The 23,613-nt window shown below is 48.0% G+C and overlaps 1 protein-coding gene across 1 annotated transcript; it reads right to left on the minus strand.

The window, feature by feature from the left end:
• Window positions 1–1,361: 1,361 nt before the first annotated feature.
• Window positions 1,362–21,677, minus strand: LOC134421708 (deleted in malignant brain tumors 1 protein-like). Its single transcript, XM_063162883.1, has 22 exons — window positions 21,623–21,677; window positions 19,229–19,540; window positions 17,471–17,661; window positions 16,770–16,989; window positions 16,252–16,711; window positions 15,696–15,866; window positions 15,009–15,403; window positions 14,440–14,481; window positions 13,135–13,447; window positions 11,902–12,227; window positions 10,788–10,829; window positions 10,356–10,667; window positions 9,190–9,501; window positions 7,986–8,298; window positions 7,532–7,749; window positions 6,773–7,084; window positions 5,695–5,724; window positions 4,781–4,931; window positions 4,258–4,469; window positions 3,846–4,018; window positions 2,803–3,191; window positions 1,362–2,121 (listed from the first exon to the last, which is right to left on the minus strand). Exons 1-22 carry the CDS (start codon window positions 21,675–21,677, stop codon window positions 1,836–1,838), a joined length of 5,235 nt encoding a protein of 1,744 aa, XP_063018953.1. The 3' UTR covers window positions 1,362–1,835.
• Between the last annotated feature and the right edge of the window lie 1,936 nt (window positions 21,678–23,613).

Here is a 23,613-nt window from a genome sequence, read left to right on the forward strand (position 1 = left end):
TTATTGAAGATAAAGATATCACAGCTTCCCACAAATGGCACATGTGAGTCTGTCATCAGTGAGGAATTTTGGTGGCTGATAAAATGTAAGGTTTGCCCAGCATCCATCCAGTGAGTGATGCTGACCTTTGCTCTGACATTGTGCCATGTGAAAGCAGCTCCTTCAGTGCCAGCCTGGCAGGAAAACCATCAGCAACAGAAACAGCAGCTGCCAGGAGGGTGACAGCACCAACCACTGGTGCGAGGGCATTGTCAGCAGCAGGGGTAAGATATTGAAATATTTATAATTTTAATAATTATAATATTTATAACATTACACATAATATAATTATATATTTAATATAGTTTATATTATCTAATATTTATAATATTTATAATTATATTTTAATATATTGAAGTAATTTTTATATTAAGATATCTAGAAGTTCCCTGTGTAGTGTTTCAGAAGCAGAGGCTCAAACCATCACTTGGAATTTTTAATCAAACAGACCACACTCTTCAACACAGTAAAACATTTGTATTTTAAGCACAGAGACATTAATTTGAGAGACAAAACAGATTTATTGCTTTGTAAATATTCCCTCCTTTGATTATAAATTACACTGCTCACAGAAAAGATTAATTTTAGCTTGGAAATCTCTGCATTTTACAAATAAACCCAGACCCATCATTGTTTCAATGAGAAATATAGGACTAAAAGCAATATTCAGAGTAATTAGAATATTGTGTAGCCACAATTCTTGTTGCTAGAAGAGCCCAGCCCTATGAGTGAAATTTCTGGGGTTTGATCTCAGTGTATTGAAGGTCAAGGCACAAAAAGCTCCAGTTCTAAAGGGATGGCTCCCAGATCAAAGTCAGAAATAAGCAAACTCACAGATTCATTGCTTTCAACTATTTAGACAGGCTTCACATTAGCAGGGATGACAACTCAACTGAACAAACTTCATAAGCAGAACACAACTGAGGAAATGAAGTATTTCTCAAGAAGGCTGGGAGTTTGCTGTCATGGGATCATGGCCTCATTTAGATTAGAAAAGACCTTTAAGGTTATTGAGTCCTACCATTAAACTAGCACAGATAGGTCCACCAAGAAACCATATCCCCAAATCCACAATCAGACTGGAGCTAATTAGCACAATTCAAAGAGTTACAGCACTAAAAAGATTACAGGGAACTCTCCTTTGGAACAGCCAGGGAAGTTAGATTTTTTAAAAATGTGGGTGAAAGCAGAAGCTTGCAAGGTGTGGATCGCTTCCTTTTTATGGCAAAATTCACAAAACCAGATTCCAGTTTTAAAAGGATGGCTCCCAGATCCAAGTCAGAAATAAGCAAACTCACAGATTCATTCACTGCTTTCAATTATTTCGACAGGCTTCATATTAGGAGGGATGACAACTTAACCAAGTAAACTTCATAAGCAGAAAAAAACTGAGGGAATGAAATATTTCTCAAGAAGGCTGGGAGTTTGCTCCTAGCTGACTGTCATGAGATCATGGGATCATTTAGGTTAGAAAAGACCTTTAAGGTTATTGAGTCCTACCATTAAACTAGCACAGATAGGTCCACCTAGAAACCATATCCCCAAATCCACAATCAGACTGGAGCTAATTAGCACAATTCAAGGAGTTACAGCACTAAAAAGATTACAGGGAGCTCTCCTTTGGAACAGCCAGGGAAGTTACACTTTTTAAAACGTGGGTGAAAGCAGAAGCTTGCAAGTTGTGGATCACTTCCTTTTTATGGCAAGGTTGGCAAAAGCAGATTTCAGTGAGACACGACAGAGCTGTGGCTTTTCTTGGAGCCCGTTGGTCACCCTGGAGCAAACGTGAGAGAAATTTATTCATCTTTCCCAGTGCTCTCACTGGGAGCATCCCCTCCTCGGAGCTGGAGGGGCCCAACCACCACTTCCACTTGTTCCTCAGCAGGGCTGGCGTCCCTCTTGGGCCTGGAGCTGCAGCCCCTGTAGCAGTGGGAGGAGTAGTCCCCGAGCCTGCAGACCAGCATCTGGCACTTGAGGTACACCGACGGGTGCCGGCTCATGAACTCGAAGGCGTTGAACTTGAACCGAGCAAAGTGGCTGGAAGGGGAGTTGTAGGTGGCATAGGAAGAATCTCTAGGACACCTAGAAAGGAGCAAAAGAAGGGGATTAGTCTTCATGGATACGCACGTGCGCATTTCTGCAAAATTAAATTCAAATTATTTGATTTATTATGATAAATTCCCGCGAAATTCAGATTAAAACTGAATTATGTCATAGTTGGGTACTAGGAAAGCAGTGGGATAAAAATGTAACATTCATAGCATAGTATAGACTTTAAAAAGATAGAAATATATAAAATAAAATATAAAAAATATATTTTAAAGCACTATGAAGCAGCTGGAGTGTTGGCAACTCTTCTTCTTTACCCAAGAGAAGGACACTTTAACTGATGAAGAGGGAACAATAGACAGTTGTTAATGTCGGTGTTATACAAGGCATAAAAAATTACTCTAGTGCTTGACCTGGCTTTACTAAAATATTTAACTCCTAGGATGACCAATCCTACTGCCAGTTTTCACTGTGTCCACTTTTCTCCCACTACTTCAAATTTTGTTCACAGGACAAAGATGGAGTAAGTGAAATGAAAGTAAGGTCTAAATATAATTTCTTATTTCCAAGTTCATACTGCAAAAACAAAAAAAAATCAAAGACCACTTTTCTCAGTCTATTTGACAGGGAGTTCTAACCCCATTCAGATTGGCTGTATTATTTTAAATAAATGTGGATGATGGGTGTGCTTCTAGCTTTGAAGACAGCCCTTACCCATTCCTGACTAAGTAATAGGCCAGCGTGTTAAAATCCCGGGGGTCAGGCGCTGCCACACACGTGTCCACGACCACCTTCAGGTTTGGGTCCGAGCTGTGGAGACAGGCTTGCAGGTAGAGGTTTTGGTTGAGGCCGATGTAGTAGGGAGAGGCGCGCACTTGGCGCCGGAACGCCGGGGACTCGTAGAAGGTGATGTTCATGTTGTATCTCCCAAACTGGTACACGTCCACATCCACGGTGTCCTCAGCGGCGTACACCACCTGCTGCCAGCTCTTCCTCAGCATTTTGCAGCTGACGTGCAAGTTGATGTTCTTCTTCCTCTTGATTATGTACCCGGAAGATGCCACCCTGATGGTGTTGGCGTAGTTGATTGTGTCGTTGTTCTCCTGTTAAACGATGCAATTTCAAATCAGGAATTGTGCTTTTGTCATGTGTCACTGTCATATTTCCTGAAAAATCCCTTCGCCAGGACTTCTTCTCCTGGGAAGATGAGAAGCCTCAGCTCCTCCTGTGTTTGCTGCTCTGGAATGTGGTCTGGACATTGTTTATCCAAACATGTGAATTGCTTTTACTTAATGACCAATCACCATCAGCTGTGTCAGACTCTGAGGAGTCAGTCATGAGTTTTTATTATTCATTCTTGTTAAGCCTTCTGTCTGTATCCTTCCCTTTCTTTAGTATAGTTTTAGTATAGCATTCTTTAATATCATATCATATCGTATCATATCAATAATATAATATAATATAATATAATATAATATAATATAATATAATATAATATAATATAATATAATATAATATAATATAATATAATATAATATAATATAATATAATATAATATAATATAATATAATATAATATATAATTAATATAATTAATATAATTGATATAATGAAATCATAAATCAGCTTTCTGAGAACATGAAGTCAGATTCCTCATGTCTCTCCTCATCCTGACCCCTCACAAACACCACAGTCATGTTCCATCTAAGTCTTGCCAAGCTTAGATATGCAATTGAGTGCCCAGAACAGGGAGTTTACCTCTTGTATTGTCCCACAGCCGTTGTAGGGGATGTTGAATACAACCTCCTGTGAGGTGACTGTCGGTCTGCAGCGATTGTCATTCAAGGTGACCCTCCGTGCTGAGTATCCCTGGGACTGGAGGTAATCTCTGCTGACCACTACATGCATGTAGTCTGGCAAGCACTGAATGGCTGGTAGGAGAGGAAGGTACAATATATTTGTGAATTTTGGTATTTGGTAATGATTAGAGACAGTTTTTTTCTGAATTTAGAAGTCAGGCTGTTCCCACTCCAACCCACTGAATTTCACACCCATCGTTCAATTTCCACAATTCAATTTCCAACAATCTTTAAATTTACACAGATATTTATTCTGCAAACAAAAGCAATAAATAGGCTTGTCTGTTGGGAAACACTGGCCAGGAACTTACTGGTGTTGTGACCTGCTGGAATGGAGGAGTAGTGAGCCTGAAAGCCTCTGAAGGAGAACCTGGAATCACTGTGGAAGCGAACACTCATCATGTTTGAAGAGGACACGTATGTGGGAAAGGAGCCAGAACAGAATCTCCCAAGAAGAGGGGAAGAGTGGAGAGGTCCATCATAGACTTCAATGTAGTCATGCTGGCACGTCCCACTTTGCATCCTGGTAGAAAAACATCAGCACTTTGTCAAATCCGTTTCAGAAACTCTGATTTCACTGCCTAACGTGTGAAAAAGTCTTTCAGCATTTAAAGTTTTCTCAGCACAAATTTAATTTGGCTTTTATGCAGCTTTAGCAGAAAATGGTGAGTAAAAAATGCAACATCAATCCAGATTTTGATCTGGTCTTCCACCTGTGGATGTCATTGGAACTATCTTTAAAATTGGGAAGGTTGATTGTTTCAAATAAGATCTCAAACTTGTCAAGTAAGTTTTGACTTTGATATTTGCCCAGGGAATCAAGGTTTTACTTACACAATATCTCTAAATGTCAGCGTTACACGGAAATTATTCTCCACTTGTATTTCCCACACGCAGTCAGCGTTGTTTGGATAATTTCCAGGGTAGTTGGGACTCTGCAGCACCCCAGAGGGATCTGAGACCGAGCCACCACAAAAATAAGGTGCTGTAGAAAGAAATGGGAAAGAATTTACTCACAGTAACCTCTGCAAAAGTGCACTTGAGCTGTGTGTGCCTCACCCACAGTTATTGAAAAGCTGGTCTCCTGCTGACTGCAGGTGGTAGATATAGGAACTGAGTCAAAACTAATATTTGTTTTTGCTTTCATGTTGGATTTGGAATTCCCTCAGGGGTGGATTTCCATCCATGGTGTCAGACTACCCTCTTCAGGCTGGGCTGGTAACACCTGGATGCTTTCTGCCCCTTTTTAGAGTTAAGGTCAATTCTGGGAGGTGTCATGACAGTTGAAATGGAACCACCTTCCTCAACAGACAGCCTCTCATCAGTTACTCTGCTGCTTCTCTTTATTCCCCTAAGGTCTTTGGAGGGTAAAAAAGTTGCAAGTTTTCTAGAAAACAGCAACTTTCTGGTCTCAGACTGAAATAAGCCCTTCAGGCTGCTGTGAAAATTCCTAAGTACACACATAGCTGCAAAAAGCTTTAGTGTTCCTGCCAGCAATAATGACATAATTCTTGTCACAGGTAATCCTAAAAGTGTCTTTGTAGGAAGGTGAGCACAACCTCTGAATATAAATGCTGCAAGATGTGACATTTAAAGATGAAATCCATTTTATATTCTGCTTGGAAAAGATCACTCAAACATGCAGCGATATTGTCATAGAGACAAAAGACAAATTTACAGAAATGTGCAACAGGGAGACAGACAGATCACAAATAAGCAAGGTGAGGAGAGCCACAGCAAAGTATTACCTGGTGGAGGTGTTGAAGTGGCCACTGGAGCTGTGGGTGTGAAGGAAGAAGAGAGACATGTGAGAAGTGCAATTTGTGAGAAAGGAACTGGGGCCTGGACATGGCCTCACCTTGAGGCACAGAGTGATAAAATAGGGACCACAGAGAGGCAGGGAAGTGAAAACAGGAGATGAGGCACAGAGGGCCATGAGCTCCAAGGAAGACCCAGTTGCAAGCACTGCAAATGGCCGGATTCTAGTTTCTTCTGATCATATCCCAAAACCCAGAGTATATCTAGAAAACAACTCTGGTACAACTAGTACAGGAATTGAAGGGACGAAGGCAGATTGACTCCTGGATGCAGTGAGAGGCAATCCCTGTGCAAAGAGATTCATTAAACCAGCAATTGCTGCAAAGTTCCTGGACTCAAGGCACAGCTCTGCCATTTGCCAGCTCTTCCCCATGCTCTGTTTGCATCCTCACTTCAGTTTGGGGTGGCCTAACAGGAGAGGCCCAGGGCTGGGGGACTGCCTGCAGTGCAAGGAGCTCTGACAAGGGAGAGGAGGAGCAGTGGGGAGGGCAGTGAGTGAGAGTGGACAGGGTTACCTGGTGTGCTGCTCATTGCTGTGCTAGCCACTGTGCTTGTGGTGGTCAGCAGTGCTGGGCTGGACACCTCGGTTGTGTCCGAGGCTGGTGCTGTGGTGGTAATTTCCAGAGGGGTGGGTGTTTCTGTAAGTTGAGGATGTGATGAGTTCAATGGCCCTGAAAAGCAGAGCAGGAGGCCTAATGCCAGGCGAGAGGGTGGAGCTCTTTCCTTCCTTTCCCCGATGCTGGCACCAGCCTGACCTGTCCCCAGTTCTGCCCCATTCTCCATAAAGAATGAGCCCTCAATCCACAGCTTTACCTCATTAGTGGATGCCAACAGCAGGAATTGTGGAGATCCTGCTGTTCCCCCTGTCTGTGCATGAATGGGGATTTTGGATGGCATGGGCTTGAGCCTAGGCAGCAGAAGAGCCCAGCCTCACCTCTGCCCCGGCCTGATCCCAAACCCTGTTAGAATGATATGCCAAAGATCCCGAGTTCCCTGCTGGCCACTCACCTGCACAGATGACACTGGCATCCTCCACGTGCCCGCAGTTGTGCATGCCCCAGCCGCTGTGCCGGCACATCTGCAGGGAGGGCTCGTCCCCGCGGCACTGCACGTCGTCCAGGAAGATGCGGCCGGAGCCCGGGCCAAAGCGAGCATTGCCTGGGGCTCTCAGGGCCTGGCCACAGCCCAGCTGCTGACAGACCACCTGGGCATCCCTCAGGTCCCACTGGTCGTCACACACGGTGCCCCAGGTGCTGCCGTCGTACAGCTCCACGCGGCCCTCGCAGCCGTTCCTGCCGCCCGACAGCCGCACGCCGGGCCCTGGCACACGGCACAAGGCAGGGATTGGGGTCACTCCAAATCAGCATCCACAGTCCCCACCACCTCCCCTACTGTTTTGGAGATTTGGTCACAGTAACCATGGTCCGCGGTGGTGCAGACTCTGACTAGGAGATAGGAGAGGACAGTGACTGAGGAAAGACCCTGCGTATGGAGATGGCACAAGTGCCCTGTCCAGGGCCCTGCTGGTTGTCCCTGGGGACGGAGATGCTCAAGACCCTGTGTCCTGTGCAGAAAAGCCCTATGCTAGCCGTGCACATAGCCGATTCACTGTGGGGGACATTCATGCAGCCTGGAGATGTCAGGAGAATAGAGGAAGAGCAGCATTGCACTGACCAGGATCAGCCCTGTTGGACACCCCTCTTCACTTATTGTGCCAAGTTGGGGCTGGCTTTAAAATTGGGCCTAAGCTGGGTGGGCTGGACTTACCTGTTGTGAGCGGCCATTGAGGAGGAGGGGTTGGCTGGGGAGCTGCAACAAAGAACAGGCAGTGAACAAATGGGTAGTGAATGCAGCAGGATTGTAACAATGGATGGACATGGACATAGACAGACATGGACACAGACACGGACACGGACATTGACATGGACATGGACATGGACATGGACATGGACATGGACATGGACGAAGATGTGGATGTGGACATGAAAACACAGACTGTAGGATGTAAAGGGGACAACAGCATGGAGTTTCATCCAGTCTTTCCCCCATCCAGACACCACTCTGATGTACTCCCAGTCCTGCTCCATCTTTCCCACTCTACAGCCTCTCAATGTGTTTTCTGTGACTCATCACTCAGCCCCAGCTCTGCCCAGAGAATTCAGCCTGCCTGCCTTCAGTGGAGGAGCCCAAAACCCTTCAGATGGTCTCTGCTGGCCACTCACCTGCACAGATGACACTGGCATCCTCCACGTGCCCGCAGTTGTGCACGCCCCAGCCGCTGTGCCGGCACATCTGCAGGGAGGGCTCGTCCCCACGGCACTGCACGTCGTCCAGGAAGATGCGGCCGGAGCCCGGGCCAAAGCGAGCGTTGCCTGGGGCTCTCAGGGGCTGGCCACAGCCCAGCTGCTGACAGACCACCTGGGCATCCCTCAGGTCCCACTGGTCGTCACACACGGTGCCCCAGGTGCTGCCGTCGTACAGCTCCACGCGGCCCTCGCAGCCGTTCCTGCCGCCCGACAGCCGCACGCCGGGCCCTGGCACACGGCACGAGGCAGGGATTGGGGTCACTCCAAATCAGCATCCACAGTCCCCACCACCTCCCCTACTGTTCTGTAGATTTGGCCACAGTAACCATGGTCTGCGGTGGTGCAGACTCTGACAAGGAGATAGGAGAGGACAGTGACTGAGGAGAGACCCTGCGTATGGAGATGGCACAAGTGCCCTGTCCAGGGCCCTGCTGGTTGTCCCTGGGGACGGAGATGCTCAAGACCCTGTGTCCTGTGCAGAAAAGCCCTATGCTAGCCGTGCACATAGCCCATTCACTGTGGGGGACATTCATGCAGCCTGGAGATGCCAGGGGAATAGAGGAAGAGCAGCATTGCACTGACCGGGATCAGCCCTGTTGGACACCCCTCTTCACTTATTGTGCCAAGTTGGGGCTGGCTTTAAAATTGGGCCTAAGCTGGGTGGGCTGGACTTACCTGTTGTGAGCGGCCATTGAGGAGGAGGGGTTGGCTGGGGGGCTGCAACAAAGAACAGGCAGTGAACAAATGGGTAGTGAATGCAGCAGGATTGTAACAATGGATGGACATGGACATAGACAGACATGGACACAGACACGGACACGGACATTGACATGGACATGGACATGGACATGGACATGGACGAAGATGTGGATGTGGACATGAAAACACAGACTGTAGGATGTAAAGGGGACAACAGCATGGAGTTTCATCCAGTCTTTCCCCCATCCAGACACCACTCTGATGGGCTCCCAGTCCTGCTCCATCTTTCCCACTCTACAGTCTCTCAGTGTGTTTTCTGCGACCTCATCACTCAGCCCCAGCTCTGCCCAGAGAATTCAGCCTGCCTGCCTTCAGTGGAGGAATCCAAAACCCTTCAGATGGTCTCTGCTGGCCACTCACCTGCACAGATGACACTGGCATCCTCCACGTGCCCGCAGTTGTGCACGCCCCAGCCGCTGTGCCGGCACATCTGCAGGGAGGGCTCGTCCCCGCGGCACTGCACGTCGTCCAGGAAGATGCGGCCGGAGCCCGGGCCAAAGCGAGCGTTGCCTGGGGCTCTCAGGGCCTGGCCACAGCCCAGCTGCTGACAGACCACCCGGGCATCCCTCAGGTCCCACTGGTCGTCACACACGGTGCCCCAGGTGCTGCCGTCGTACAGCTCCACGCGGCCCTCGCAGCCGTTCCTGCCGCCCGACAGCCGCACGCCGGGCCCTGGCACACGGCACAAGGCAGGGATTGGGGTCACTCCAAATCAGTATCCACAGTCCCCACCACCTCCCCTACTGTTTTGGAGATTTGGCCACAGTAACCATGGTCTGCGGTGGTGCAGACTCCAAAGACTAGAAGGGGACAGTGGCTGAGGAGAGACCCTGCGTATGGAGATGGCACAAGTGCCCTGTCCAACGACCTGCTGGATGTCCCTGGGGACAGAGATGCTCAAGAGCCTGTGTCATGTGCAGAAAAGCCCTATGCTACCTGTACGTATGACCCAGTCACTGTGGCGGACATTCATCCCCCTGGAGATGTCAGGGGAATAGGGGAATGGCAGCATTGCATTAACTAAGATCAGACCCATTGAACTCCCTTCTCTTATTGTGCCAAACTGAGGCTGGCTATAACACTGGGACTAAACTGGGAGAGCTGGACTTACCTGTTGTGAGCAGCCATTGAGGAGGAAGGGTTGGCTGGGGGGCTGCAACAAAGAACAGGCAGTGAACAAATGGGCAGCAATTGAGCTGGATTGTAAAAATGAATTGACGTGGATGTGGGCATGGACATGGACAAAGATGTGGACATGTACATGGATGTGGATGTAGATGTGGACATGAAAACCCAGGCTGTAGGATGAAAAGAGGACAAGTGGATGGAGTTCTGTCCAGCCTTTCCCCCATCCAGACACTACTCTGATGTACTCCCAGTCCTGCTCCATCTTTCCCACTCTACAGCCTCTCAATGTGTTTTCTGTGACCTCATCTCTCAGCCCCAGCTCTGCCCAGAGAATTCAGCCTGCCTGCCTTCTGTAGAGGAATCCAAAACCCTTCAGATGGTCTCTGCTGGCCACTCACCTGCACAGATGACACTGGCATCCTCCACGTGCCCGCAGTTGTGCATGCCCCAGCCGCTGTGCCGGCACATCTGCAGGGAGGGCTCGTCCCCGCGGCACTGCACGTCGTCCAGGAAGATGCGGCCGGAGCCCGGGCCAAAGCGAGCGTTGCCTGGGGCTCTCAGGGGCTGGCCACAGCCCAGCTGCTGACAGACCACCTGGGCATCCCTCAGGTCCCACTGGTCGTCACACACGGTGCCCCAGGTGCTGCCGTCGTACAGCTCCACGCGGCCCTCGCAGCCGTTCCTGCCGCCCGACAGCCGCACGCCGGGCCCTGGCACACGGCACGGGGACAAGGATGAGCTCACAGCAGCCCAGCTCTCTGCTCTGCCCACATGGGCCACTGCAACGGGGCTGCTGCAAGGCCAGGCAGGGGGCTGGGGGCTGGAGTTACCTGTGGAGTATGGTGAGGATGAGATGGGTGCTGGAGTTGCGGCTGCAAGGAAGAATTTGGTGTCAATGACAAATGCTCTAAACAGATCAGCACATGTCATGCAAATGAGTGCAGCCTGTTTTCTAGGAGCCCCTGTCCTGTGATTCCTACATCTTGAGAGATGTTTCATTCATCTCTAATCACCATCCAGACTTTGCTGTTTCACACAGGACCCCTGTGCACACAGAGACCTCTCCTGAATGTCCAAATACTTAAAGCAGCATCTTTCTTTCCTCCATCCACATTCCTGGTCCTGAGCATGTCTAGGAAACAGCCCTGGTACTACCCATGCAGGACATGAGGCAGTTAAGGCAAAATGAAATTTTTGCTTATGGTTGCAGTGAGAGAAAATCCCTCTGCAAAGAGTTTCATTAAACCAGCAATTGCTGCAAAGTTCCTGGACTCAAGGCACAGCTGTGCCATTTGCCAGCTCTTCCCCATGCTCTGTTTGCATCCTCACTTTAGTTTGGGGTGGCCTAACAGGAGAGGCCCAGGGCTGGGAGACTGCCTGCAGTGCAAGGAGCTCTGACAAGGGAGAGGAGGAGCAGTGGGGAGGGCAGTGAGTGAGAGTGGACAGGGTTACCTGGTGTGCTGCTCATTGCTGTGCTAGCCACTGTGCTTGTGGTGGTCAGCAGTGCTGGGCTGGACACCTCGGTTGTGTCCGAGGCTGGTGCTGTGGTGGTAATTTCCAGAGAGGTGGGTGTCTCTGTAAGTTGAGGATGTGATGAGTTCAATGGCCCTGAAAAGCAGAGCAGGAGGCCTAATGCCAGGCGAGAGGGTGGAGCTCTTTCCTTCCTTTCCCCCATGCTGGCCCCAGCCTGACCTGTCCCAGGTCCTGCCCCATTCTCCATAAAGAATGAGCCCTCAATCCACAGCTTTACCTCATCATGGATGCCAACAGCAGGAATTGTGGAGATCCTGCTGTTCCCCCTGTCTGTGCATGAATGGGGATTTTGGATGGCATGGGCTTGAGCCTAGGCAGCAGAAGAGCCCAGCCTCACCTCTGCCCCGGCCTGATCCCAAACCCTGTTAGAATGATATGCCAAAGATCCAGAGTTCCCTGCTGGCCACTCACCTGCACAGATGACACTGGCATCCTCCACGTGCCCGCAGTTGTGCACGCCCCAGCCGCTGTGCCGGCACATCTGCAGGGAGGGCTCGTCCCCGCGGCACTGCACGTCGTCCAGGAAGATGCGGCCAGAGCCCGGGCCAAAGCGAGCATTGCGTGGGGCATCCAGGGGCTCTCCACAGCCCAGTTGCTGACAGACCACCTGGGCATCCTGCATGTCCCACTGGTCGTCACACACGGTGCCCCAGGTGCTGCCGTCGTACAGCTCCACGCGGCCCTCGCAGCCGTTCCTGCCGCCCGACAGCCGCACGCCGGGCCCTGGCACACGGCACGGGGACAAGGACAAGGACAGGTTTACACCAGCTCTGCACCCGTAGCCCCGAACTTCCCAACTGCTGTTCAGATTTTGCCACAGTGGCCATGAGGTGGAGTAGTGCAGAGCCAAAGGGGATTGGGGTGTTTTGTGACTGAGGATAGACTCTAGGCATACAGACAGCCGTTCTAGCCCTGTCCAGGGCCCTGCTGGTTTCCTGTTGGAGCTGCCTGGTTGCAGAAGTCATAGATTCACTGAGGCATTTCCAGAAAAACTCTTTGCAAACTCTTGGTAGCAAACCAACCCTGATGGGGACCCTTCAAGCACTCTGGAGTTGTCATGGGCCAAAGGGATCAGCAGCCTTGCACTGAGCAGGATCGGCACTGTTGGACTCCCCTTTTCTCATCTAGTGCCAGGCTGGGCATCACTTTGAAACTGGCATAACCTGGGTGAGCAGGACCTACCTGTTGTGAGTGGCCACTGAGAAGGAGTGGTTGGATTGGCAGCTGCAAAGAAGAAGAGGGAGTGAACAAAAGCATAGTGAGGCTTGTGGCAGTGTATGGACTTGGATGTGGACATGGTCATGAACATGGACATCAAAATTCAGGCTGTAGGAATAAAGGGGGAACAGAGCTTGGGTCCTGCCTTTCCCCCCATTCCTATACTAGCCAGACCTGTCCCCAGTCCTGCCCCATCTTCCCCAAAGAACAATTTGCCCCCTCCTTTATCCTCTAAAGCAGGAACTGTTGAGTATCCAGTGTGCCTTCTCTGTGTAGAAATGTGTCTTTTGCATCACACAGGATTCAGCTCCTGGTGGCAAAAGATCCCTGGTGGCAGCCTCTGCCCTGGCCCTACTGGGGGAGCTCAGCTTGGCTGTTCCCAGAGAACACAGAACACACTTGGAGTGATATGCAGAAGGCCACTCACCTGCACAGATGACACTGGCATCCTCCACGTGCCCGCAGTTGTGCACGCCCCAGCCGCTGTGCCGGCACATCTGCAGGGAGGGCTCGTCCCCGCGGCACTGCACGTCGTCCAGGAAGATGCGGCCGGAGCCCGGGCCAAAGTGAGCATTTTGTGGGGCATCCAGGGGCTCTCCACAGCCCAGCTGCTGACAGACCACCTGGGCATCCTGCATGTCCCACTGGTCGTCACACACGGTGCCCCAGGTGCTGCCGTCGTACAGCTCCACGCGGCCCTCGCAGCCGTTCCTGCCGCCCGACAGCCGCACGCCGGGCCCTGGCACACGGCACGAGGCACAACAACATCAGGTTTCCAACACCTCAGCACCCACAGCCCCCACCTCCCCTGCTGTTTTGGAGATTTGGCCACAGTGACTTTGATTTGAGGTGAGCAAACCTAAAGAGGCCAAGGAAGGGTACTAGAGAGCAAAGACTCCCAGTGCATGGAAGGCTGATGCATAATGAGCAAGGCAAAGCTGTGCCACACAATCCCAACGGTCTCAGGTGCTTTTGGTACCATGTTTGGGAGACTGGCAGCATTTTCATACCTCAATTTCCAATCTGAGTTTTAATAATTGAAGGAGTATAAGAGTAACACCTTAACACAAAAAAACCCGCAAACCCTGAGAACCCAACTCTTTGTAAGAAACGAGACTACAGCCCTTCTTCAGTGCAGAGTACTGGTGCTGCAGAGCAGCATGTATTACAATATGGGGAACCCCATGAGAACAGCCTGGGGGTCCTGGGAGCTGCTGGGGGCATGGGGCATTTGCCAAAAAGGTATTTTTGCACGCCAAGATCATGTGACATTCCCCCATACCACTCATACACCTTGCAGGGGTTTGAGGCTATGGGCCCTGGCAGAGCATCCACACGGAACTGGCCACCTTTGCTTGATGGCTGAACAGCAACAGCCGTGACCTGGCCTCAGGACAGATACCTGTGTCTTGGGCTGGGCTGGCAAGCACATGGGCTTGAGGGAAGGGATTGCCCCCATCCCATTGGTACTTGCTGCCCCACAGCCAGGAGCCATGGAGTGTCTGGCAGACCAGGGCTTGGACTCAGCACCACTGCAGCTGCCGTTCTGCTGAGGCTCAGATCCCCTCTGGCAGAAGCCCTCAAATGACAAAACCCTTTGCCATGGGCAGAAGGGACCACAGCATTGCAGTGAGCAGGCTCAGCCCAGCAGGCCCACTCTCTTCTCCTTCTTCTCTCTCCTCCTCTTGTGCCACTATAAAACTGGAAATATGCTGGGTGGGAAGGAATTACCTGTTGTGTACGGCCATTGAGCAGGAGGGGTTGGATTGGCACCTGCAAGGAACAAGAGGGAGTGAATGAAAGAGTACTAAAGGCAGCAAACTTGTGTCAGAGGATGGACAAAGACGTGGACATGGATATGGACATGGGCATGGATATGGACAAAGACATGGACATGGCACGGACAATGGCATGGATACGGCATGGACATGGGCATGGATATGGACATGGACTTGGAAATGCTAGACTCAAGGAATAAAGGGATGAAAGGGCATGGAACTCCTGCCACTGACCCATCCAGACACCAACCTGTCACATCCCTGGTACAGCCTATGCCATGATCCCACCAACCTACTCTTTGCAACCACATGGAGCACCTACACCTGTGAGACTGGAGAGCCTGTTCTGACCTCTCTGTGCAAAAATGGGGATTTTGCATGACACGTATTTCAGCATCAGGCAGCAGAAAACCCCAGACTCTCATTTCTGCCCTGGATCTGCATGGCTGCTTCCCATGGAGGACACCAGAACCCATCCAGTGTGAGCTGCTGGAGAGCTGATGGTCTCTGCTGGCTACTCACCTGCACAGATGACACTGGCATCCTCCACATGCCTGCAGTTGTGCATGCCCCAGCCGCTGTGCCGGCACATCTGCAGGGAGGGCTCGTCCCCGTGGCACTGCACGTCGTCCAGGAAGATGCGGCCGGAGCCCGGGCCAAAGTGAGCAGTGTCCAGCGCAGCCAGGGGCTCTCCACAGCCCAGCTGCTGACAGACCACCTGGGCATCCTGCATGTCCCACTGGTCGTCACACACGGTGCCCCAGGTGCTGCCGTCGTACAGCTCCACGCGGCCCTCGCAGCCGTTCCTGCCGCCCGACAGCCGCACGCCGGGCCCTGGCACACGGCACGGGGACAAGGATGAGCTCACAGCAGCCCAGCTCTCTGCTCTGCCCACATGGGCCACTGCAACGGGGCTGCTGCAAGGCCAGGCAGGGGGCTGGGGGCTGGAGTTACCTGTGGAGTATGGTGAGGATGAGATTGTTGCTGGAGTTGTGGCTGCAAGGAAGAATTTGATATCAATGACAAATGTTCCATACAGAGTCATCACAACGTCATGCAAATGAGTGCAGCCTGTTTTCTAGGAGCCCCTGTCCTGTGATTCCTACAACATCCTGCAGAGGATCTGTCATCTCTTTCACTCATCTGAAATCACTGTTTTGACTTTGCTGTTTCACACACTGAACAGTGAGTGAGAGTGGACAGGGTTACCTGGTGTGCTGCTTTCCCCTCTTGGAATCCCTTCTGAAGTCACCATCTCTGCTGAGGCGGTTGTCTCTGCTGAGGTGGTCATCTCTGCTGAGGTGGCTGTCTCTGCTGAGGTTGTCGTCTGTGCTATGAAGTTTGTTTCCTTTATCTTCTGCTCTATCATGGGTATCCCTGCTAGGGAGGTAATTCTTACAGTGGCCACAGCATTTGGTATGACAGGCAAGGATGGATCATTAATGCTGGTTGACAGGGTGAAGCTCTGCCCAGTCATTTCCCATAGAGACACCAGCGCAAAATGCCCTGAGTCCTTCCCCAGCCTCCCAGCTCAGTCACCCCTCTGTCCTGCTCTTTGCCACCTCTCTGAAACCCTATTCCTGCAGGCCAGGAGAGTCTGCTGTGCTCTCTTTGTGCAAACAGGGCTTTTTCTTGGCATATGCTCAGCTCACCAAGCAACAGAAAGCACCAATCCACCAGTGGGACATGTACCAGGGGTTAGGGTCACTCAGTAAAGACATCAGGAGAACTTTGGAGACCTATGAGTGAGAGATGACAGGGTTACCTGGTGTGTTCTCCTCTGGCCTCATAGGTATTTTCTCTGAGGTGCCCAACAAGGGTGAGGTTGTCATCCTTGTGAATGTGGTTGTCTCTGGTGAGCTGGGCATCTCTGCTGGGGTGGACGTCTCTGGCATGGCACTGGATGGCAGTGTGGACATCTCTGGTGTGGCTCTGGATGCCATTGGGCTGGTCATCTCTGTTGCGGGTGACGTCTCTGCTGAGGTGGACATCTCTGCTGAGGTGGGCATCACTACTGAAGTGGACATCACTGCTGAGGTGGGTGTCTCTGGTGGGCTGGTGGGTGGCGGTGCGCTGGTCGAGTATGTTGGGCTGGATGCTCCTGCTAAGGAGGTCATTAGTGCAATGGCAATGGACATGAAAAGCAGAGCTGGACAAATAATGGGAGAAGAGAGCATGGAACTCTCTCCTGTCATTTTGGGAGTCTGTCTGCAGTGCAGTCAGGTCTGGGAAGGAAGCCCAGGGGCACTAAAGAGGACAGTGAGTGACAGTGAACAGGGTTACCTGTTGTGCTCTCCTCCACTGTGCTGATCATATCAGGCAGTGAGTACGGCAGTGGTGGGGCAGAGGATGGCACTTCTGTCTCTGGTAGAGCAGACATCCCTCTCATGGTTGTTTGCCACGGGTTGGGTGTGACTGCTATGGTTGTCATTGGCACTGTGGTGACCGTCTGCTCTAGGAAGGATTCCTCTGCTGTGGGGGATGATGTCACCATGGTGGTTGTCTGAAATGGGGTTGTCACGTGAGGTAGAGTGGAAATTTTCCAGAGTAGAAACCCATTTTGATTTAGGTGAAATGTACATTTTTGAGTTAAGTCTGTGGTTAGAAAACATAGCTATTTAGCCTAACTGCAAAAGCCTAGTTTTTCTAGAAGGACAGAGATAAGGGGGAAGAGATAGAAAGTGATAAAGAGAGACAGAGAGACTGCTGTGAGAGCAGGTCAACCTGACCTAGGAATTCTTTCTGATAAAGAAAAACTAGTGGCAAATGTCACACAAAATTCATAAAAATGAATATGCATGAACCTATTGTGAAATTGGATGCATATGTATTTGAGAGGGGGATAAAAGAGACCTGAAGTTCCCAGAAGTACACGTGTCATTTTAGGAGAACAATTCCCACATGCGTCCAGCGCTGTAATAAACATACCAGCTTTACAACTTCCACAAAAGTTGTGGAGTTTTGATTATCTCCGCAAAACGTACCTCCTCTGTGCTGGTGGTTAATCCAGTTGTGACCATCTCCTCAGGGTATGTCATCTCATTTGTGAAGACTCTTGATGCTGGCACTGATGTCTCTCTTAGAGACATCATTGGTTCTATGGGTGTTGTCCCTACTGTGGAGGCTGTCCCCAGTGCTGAATCTGCTGTAGACATTGGTTTTGAATCAGACTCCTCTGTGAAAAAAACAAAAAAGAAAAACACCCCACACATGAGCACTGTGCAATGGATATGTCTGTGTGGTAGCTACAAGCCCAGACCCTCAAGGATGAAGTGAAATCAAGAGCAATTACTCTTATGGCATGGTCTTTCTTATTTGGGGTCACTGGAGAGAATGGAGGTGGGTAACAGCCAATTTAAATTTTTTATTGGAAGTGGTATTTCCAGATGGTCAGCAGGGTAAGGTTCAGGGTGGCATCTGCTCCCAGCCCCTGGACTCCACAGCCCAGGCTCAGCCTGAGACTCCACAGGCTCCTAGCATGGAGGGGTGAGCTGTGGGGCTGCTGGCAGCAGCAGGGCTTGGGCCTGCCCCATTGTGAATGCCCTTCTGCAGAGGATCAGGACATCCCCTGGAACAGCCTGGGCAGTGGTCTTGGATGGTGCTTGGTGCAAGGGCAGGAGTGGACTGAATCATCTGTTGGATACATCCAGCCTGTAGAAGGCACTGGAGCTATGAATGCAGGCAAGAAATAGATGGCATTTAAAAAGGGTCTGTGTGATGTGTTCACAGGTCTGGTAGAAATTTTTATTCTTTTCTTCTAAGGGAAAAACACTGGTGTAGCTAGCACTTCCTTCCAGCATGGATTCAGCTCTCCAGGCTCTTACTCTCTAAGGAAACATGGAAAACTGCAATATTGATACAAAACACCTGAACAGTCTATTGCCATCAGCAATGCTTGGTTATTGATGATCAGTTGTTAATACATGAGAAAATAAGATACAAATAAATTCTCCTAAAAAGTAATGGGAAAGTAAAATGAACACAGCAAGGTGAAAGATACTCAAATTGGATGGGTATTTGCAAAGGAAAAAGGCATTAATGGACCTAAATGACTTGAAAAATATGGAAACAATCCAAAGTGAATTGTGAGCTATAACAATCTGAGCTGTGATTGTGAAATTATTATTGCCCATAACAAATCCATTAAGAATTCAGCTAACCCCATTCCTCCTTGATAAACTTTGCTGATCAGACATAGCTCAGCCTCTAATTTTGAACTGTTTCCTTATTGCCACTGCCAGGTGATTAGATGGAATAATTGTCCTTGTGGATCTGCAATATATATCTGATCCTTGCGGTTTTTAATTGCTTTGCATGGATGAGCAAGCACAGGTTTTACATAATGAGAAAAACACAAATCTGTAGGGGGATAGAATATAAGAAAATAACGATAGTGTGCAAAGTAATCTTAGAGGAGTTGCAGCTGGGCCAATTATCAAGGATTAGGAGCAGGCCTGTCTTTAACAGGCCACAGCTCTAACCAATGAGAAGAAGAGTGCTATAAAAGAGTGGGGTGGCTGGTTGAGAAGGGAACTGGAGTCTGGTGGTTGCTTTGTGAAGGAGAAAGAGTCAGAGCTCTGAGGAGATGCCCATGAGAAACACCAGGAAGGTGTGAAACTTTTGTGATAGGGAGACAACAGTATGGGACCCCTTCAATAAGATGACAACGCAAATCCATGCTGGTTCTGCAGGGTCAGTGGAATGAAAGGACAGGATTTGGGGGTGAAAAAGTGTGGGACTACCTGAACAGACAACAGAAGCGTCTTCATAGTGGGCGCAGTTGTGGATCCTCCACCCCGTGTGGTTGCAGCGCAGCAAGGACGCCTCATTTCCACTGCACCTCACGTTGTCCAGCACGATGTCACCCGAGCCCTGCCCGAAGTAGGCACTTCCCAGAGCTGCAATGGCCCTGCCACAGCCCAGCTGCCTGCACACAACCTGGGCGTCAGGGAGGTCCCAGAAGTCATCACACACTGTCCCCGACCGTCCCCGGTAGTAGATCTCAACACGACCTTCACACCGGTGCCTTCCGTTCACCAGGTGGACGTAGGGAGCTTTGGGAGAGAGGCAAGGGCACAAAACAGTCAGGGAAATAGGCTGGGAGAGAGAGGATGGGCACAAACAGTCAGGGAAATAGGCTGGAAGGGACTGGAAGGAGCATCTATTCTGCCTTCTTCCCCTGTTGTCCCTAGAAGGTGTTGCCCAGTCCACTATTAAGTGCCTGTGAGGACAGAGGTGATTTGTTCCTTTTTTATTCCTCTCTTCCTGTTCTCAAAATCAGCCACGTGTGTTTTATGCAAGATCCCTGCAGTAAAGTTAGGCAGCAGGCTAAGCACAAGCGGTTTAAGCAAGGAAAGAAATTTTTGGGAGAGGATTAAGGACTGAGAGTCCACACATCACGAAATCCTACAGTTTACAAGAGTAACTTTTGTGGAAGAATTCCACCAAATGTCCTACAGACTGGATGATGATCTCAACAGGATTATAAATATTTCAATAGGAGTTCAGTGGCTTTATTTTTTATATAACAGTAAAATTTATTACATTTTGAAATAAATAAATAAATAACCTATCCTGTATACAGGATAACCTATCCTGTGTGCAGCTGATTACTGCATTTATTCAGGTAAAGCCCATCTGCTTTTCAGTTTTATGTCTTGTTTAGACATTGTGGTATGACCAGCATGAAAATCCTGATTTTAGAGATCCAATTTTGGTGAACAAGTTTATTAAAAGCTTTACTATCAAGTGTAAGCAAGCAAATAAATGTTTTAACTTTGGATTTGCAGTATTTACACTCTGGAAGTCAAACCATGCAGCTGCACTTGTTATATTTTACATTGCTGCCAAGTATATATTTACCTTATTATTAAACACTAAGTCATCCAGAGCAAAACAAATTTCAAAAGTTAACACCTCCAGGATTTCTTCACTGCACCTAATTCTTTGCTGCTGATCCAGAAGTACAGTCAAGATGGTGACCAAACTAAATTGGCTCTGATTTGTATGACTTTCAATGGGCAAAGCTGTAAAAGTGTCCCTTGACTTATATTTGACTTGTTCCTTCAAACATCTACTTGAGCACGCACATTTTTGAGCCCTACTCACAGGGTTTTTGAGAGGTGAAACAGCAAACCTGGCAAAAAGTCAGAGTGGGATTAGAAAATTAAGCCAACCTAAGCCAGTTTTATTTGCTTTCATTCAAGGGCTGTCATTGCTGTGAGAGCATAACCATCAGCTGGGGATGAAATTGGATAGGCTGGATCCTTCCTCACACTTCAAAGGTATCAAAAAGACAAAAACCTGTGATTATACAAATACAGCAAATACTCTGCTCTGGGATACAGAGCAGCCAGAGTGAGATGAGTTATCACCAGAAAAGCAGGAGACAGAGGGAGAGAATTGATGAGGTGAATGGTGGCAATATAAATTATCATCACGAAGCTTAAATAACTCATTAGAAAAGTCATCAGCAATTATTCTAAGATACACACAGAACTATTAACTCAAAGTCACCCAAACCACTCAGGAGATAGAAAGCAATCATGGAAGTAAAAATTCTATGATCATAAAAAAAGTTGAACTAAAAGTATTTAATCTCTCATAATTTTTAGATGTCCATCATTTAACCACAGTGCTAGAGTGTGGAAACCTAGCTTCATGTTATATTTTGTTAAATTGTGCATAATACCAAGAAGAACCAACTGATACAAGCAATATTAAATACATAGAATATGTGTGCACACGTATACTCTGGAATAAAAGACTCATGGAAAAAGTAAAGAAATGAATCTTTCAATGATTTTTGGATCAGATTTCTGGAACTGGAAGAATACCTCATTCATGACATACTCACAGACACAATTCTTGCAGTGATACAAGGCACTAATACGAGTAGGAACCTGTGGCAGCAAAATGAACCCCACAAAATGGTTCAAATAATTTTTATCATCCACTCGGATGATTAGTTCACAATTTTAGTAGAACAAACCTCTGCTCTTTCATCCAATTCGCAATCTTTTGCCCAAACCAATACCAACCTGAATTTAATTTCTGCTCTTGGAACCAACAGAGAGGACTCCAAGTAGTCTTTATAATTGTTTTAATCTGCCCTGGAACAAGTCTAAGTCTTTTACCTGTTTTGGCCTCCAGAACTGCTGGACCCAACAAGAGAAGCCATGTCAAAACCATGGGGGTACCCATCTCACCAGGTGGTGTTGGTAAAGAGGACCTCACAATATATACTCTATTTCTGAAGGGGAGTGGCTCTCCAGGTCTCTTTTTCTTCAGAAGAACAATAAAACAACCACAGCCCTCTAATCTGAAACAAACATGTGTTTGATCTGTTATTTAATATTTTGTAACTTCCTGGGTTTTGCAAAAAGACAATATCTCAAGAGTAACATTTTCCATTGCCTGGAAGGAAGTATTTATGCTACCACAGGTTTCACAATCATCTCATTGTACCAAAAAAAAAGAGAGCTCCTGTCCAAAGATACCTTTCAGTTCTGGCTGATGCATCTCAGCATTTTTCTTTCATGAGGAGGTTCCTGGTCAGGTATTGGGTTGGTAGTGGAATCTTGAAACTTAAATGGATTTCTTGCAGCAAAATAGCAAGAGACCTTTGCCAAATGATGTGGCAGATCTTCTTGGGGAGCATAAATGTCCTAAAACTTCAGCAGACTTTAGATAAAGTAAGATCAGACCTGGTGGTCCTGTTTAAGTATAACTGGGGGGTCTCTGAAGAACCTTGCAGCTGAAGTCAACAGCTCCAGCCCTAATACAAAGCAATTATTTTTGGGGCACATTAAAGTACAAGCCAAAATTCCAGTCAAAATTCACTGACGGACAGATTGCAAGGAAATGTCTGAGAATCAGGGTCAACTGATAACTTTTTGTGCAAACACTGTGGAAAAAATCTGTGGATTTCGTGCATGGTGAAGGAAATTACATAGATTTAAACTAATTTTGTTCTAAAATATCAGATGATCCTTTGAACCAACAAATTGGAGGAAAAAAATGTCCTGATTACTTCGGATTAAGAAAATGTCTTAATATATTCCTTGTTTAATTTTACATGGTGACAAAAACAGCGGTATGATTCTTTGAAGAATGAATCCAAGGTTTTTCTACAATATGAAACAATGCTTAATTCTCATTCATAACTCTTTTGCCAGAGTGGTTATTTTCCTCTATGTTTCTAACAATTTAACAAGCAAATCTGATGATCATCCTAAAACTGAAGAGTCAGAACACTGTTCTCCATCTCATCCCTACCTCCACAGCCATCATGACTTGCATGGAATTATCACCAGTTAAAATTGTTGCCACATATGAATTTATTGCCTCCAGGGACAGCCATCAAGCAGGAAGACCAAAGCCCAGGGGGGAAAGAGAATGATCTAAAACATCTTTCCACACAGGCCAATATCATTGGAATGGAAGAAGGAAGTGAAAAATATAAGAGGCCAAAGATAACTTTGGAAGCCTTGAAAGCGAACATTCAGAATAGTAAATATGTTTCTTCTTTATCCAAACAACCACATTTGCACATGAATGAGGATGTGTACACACCACCTGGTATTCACTATTCATTTTCTGGTTTTGACACCCTGACAAGAATGAGAAATCCAGTTTATTTGAGTGGCCAATCAAACACTGCAAGCAGTGAAGCAAGAGTGAGTGATGGATCACAGTTCTTCTTCAAACCTTTGTAATAACTGAAAAAGGGGAAGGAGGAAGGGGAACACAAAAGGAATTCCCAGATGGTTCAAGTGTAAAACAAAGTCTTAAGCTGCCCAGGTAAAAGATCAATGTTGATTGTTTAATTGATTAGTTCTTCACTACCTTCCTCATAAACAAATTATTCATTTCAAAAATCTAGATATTCTGAGAGATCTTTATTATCAGACAATCTCTGCACAATGGAAATGGATAAATAATTTGTTTAATTAACCTTAGTTAGTGAAATACCATACAGTATTTAACCCTTCCCCCTGGCTAGATAAATCTCTTGAAGTAACACATTTTTGTTCTCAAGGTCTTTTTCTGGCAGCTTGAGGCATTTCCCAGCTCTGAATGAAGCTACACTGAGCTTTGAAAACACCTTTTCTTCTGCTGACAATTT

The sequence above is a fragment of the Melospiza melodia genome, chromosome 9 (assembly GCF_035770615.1).
Source record: "Melospiza melodia melodia isolate bMelMel2 chromosome 9, bMelMel2.pri, whole genome shotgun sequence".
In the NCBI taxonomy this organism is placed as follows: domain Eukaryota; kingdom Metazoa; phylum Chordata; class Aves; order Passeriformes; family Passerellidae; genus Melospiza; species Melospiza melodia.

Bases quoted from the DNA above. Each gene is read 5' to 3' on its own strand.
- LOC134421708 (XM_063162883.1), bottom strand. From the start codon at position 21,677: ATGGTTTTGACATGGCTTCTCTTGTTGGGTCCAGCAGTTCTGGAGGCC. The intron at 13,448-14,439 runs GTAATTCCTTCC...GCCGTGTGCCAG, and splicing joins TCAATGGCCGTACACAACAG to GGCCCGGCGTGCGGCTGTCG. The intron at 10,830-11,901 runs GTGAGTGGCCAG...TCTTCCTTGCAG, and splicing joins TGCCAGTGTCATCTGTGCAG to CCGCAACTCCAGCACCCATC.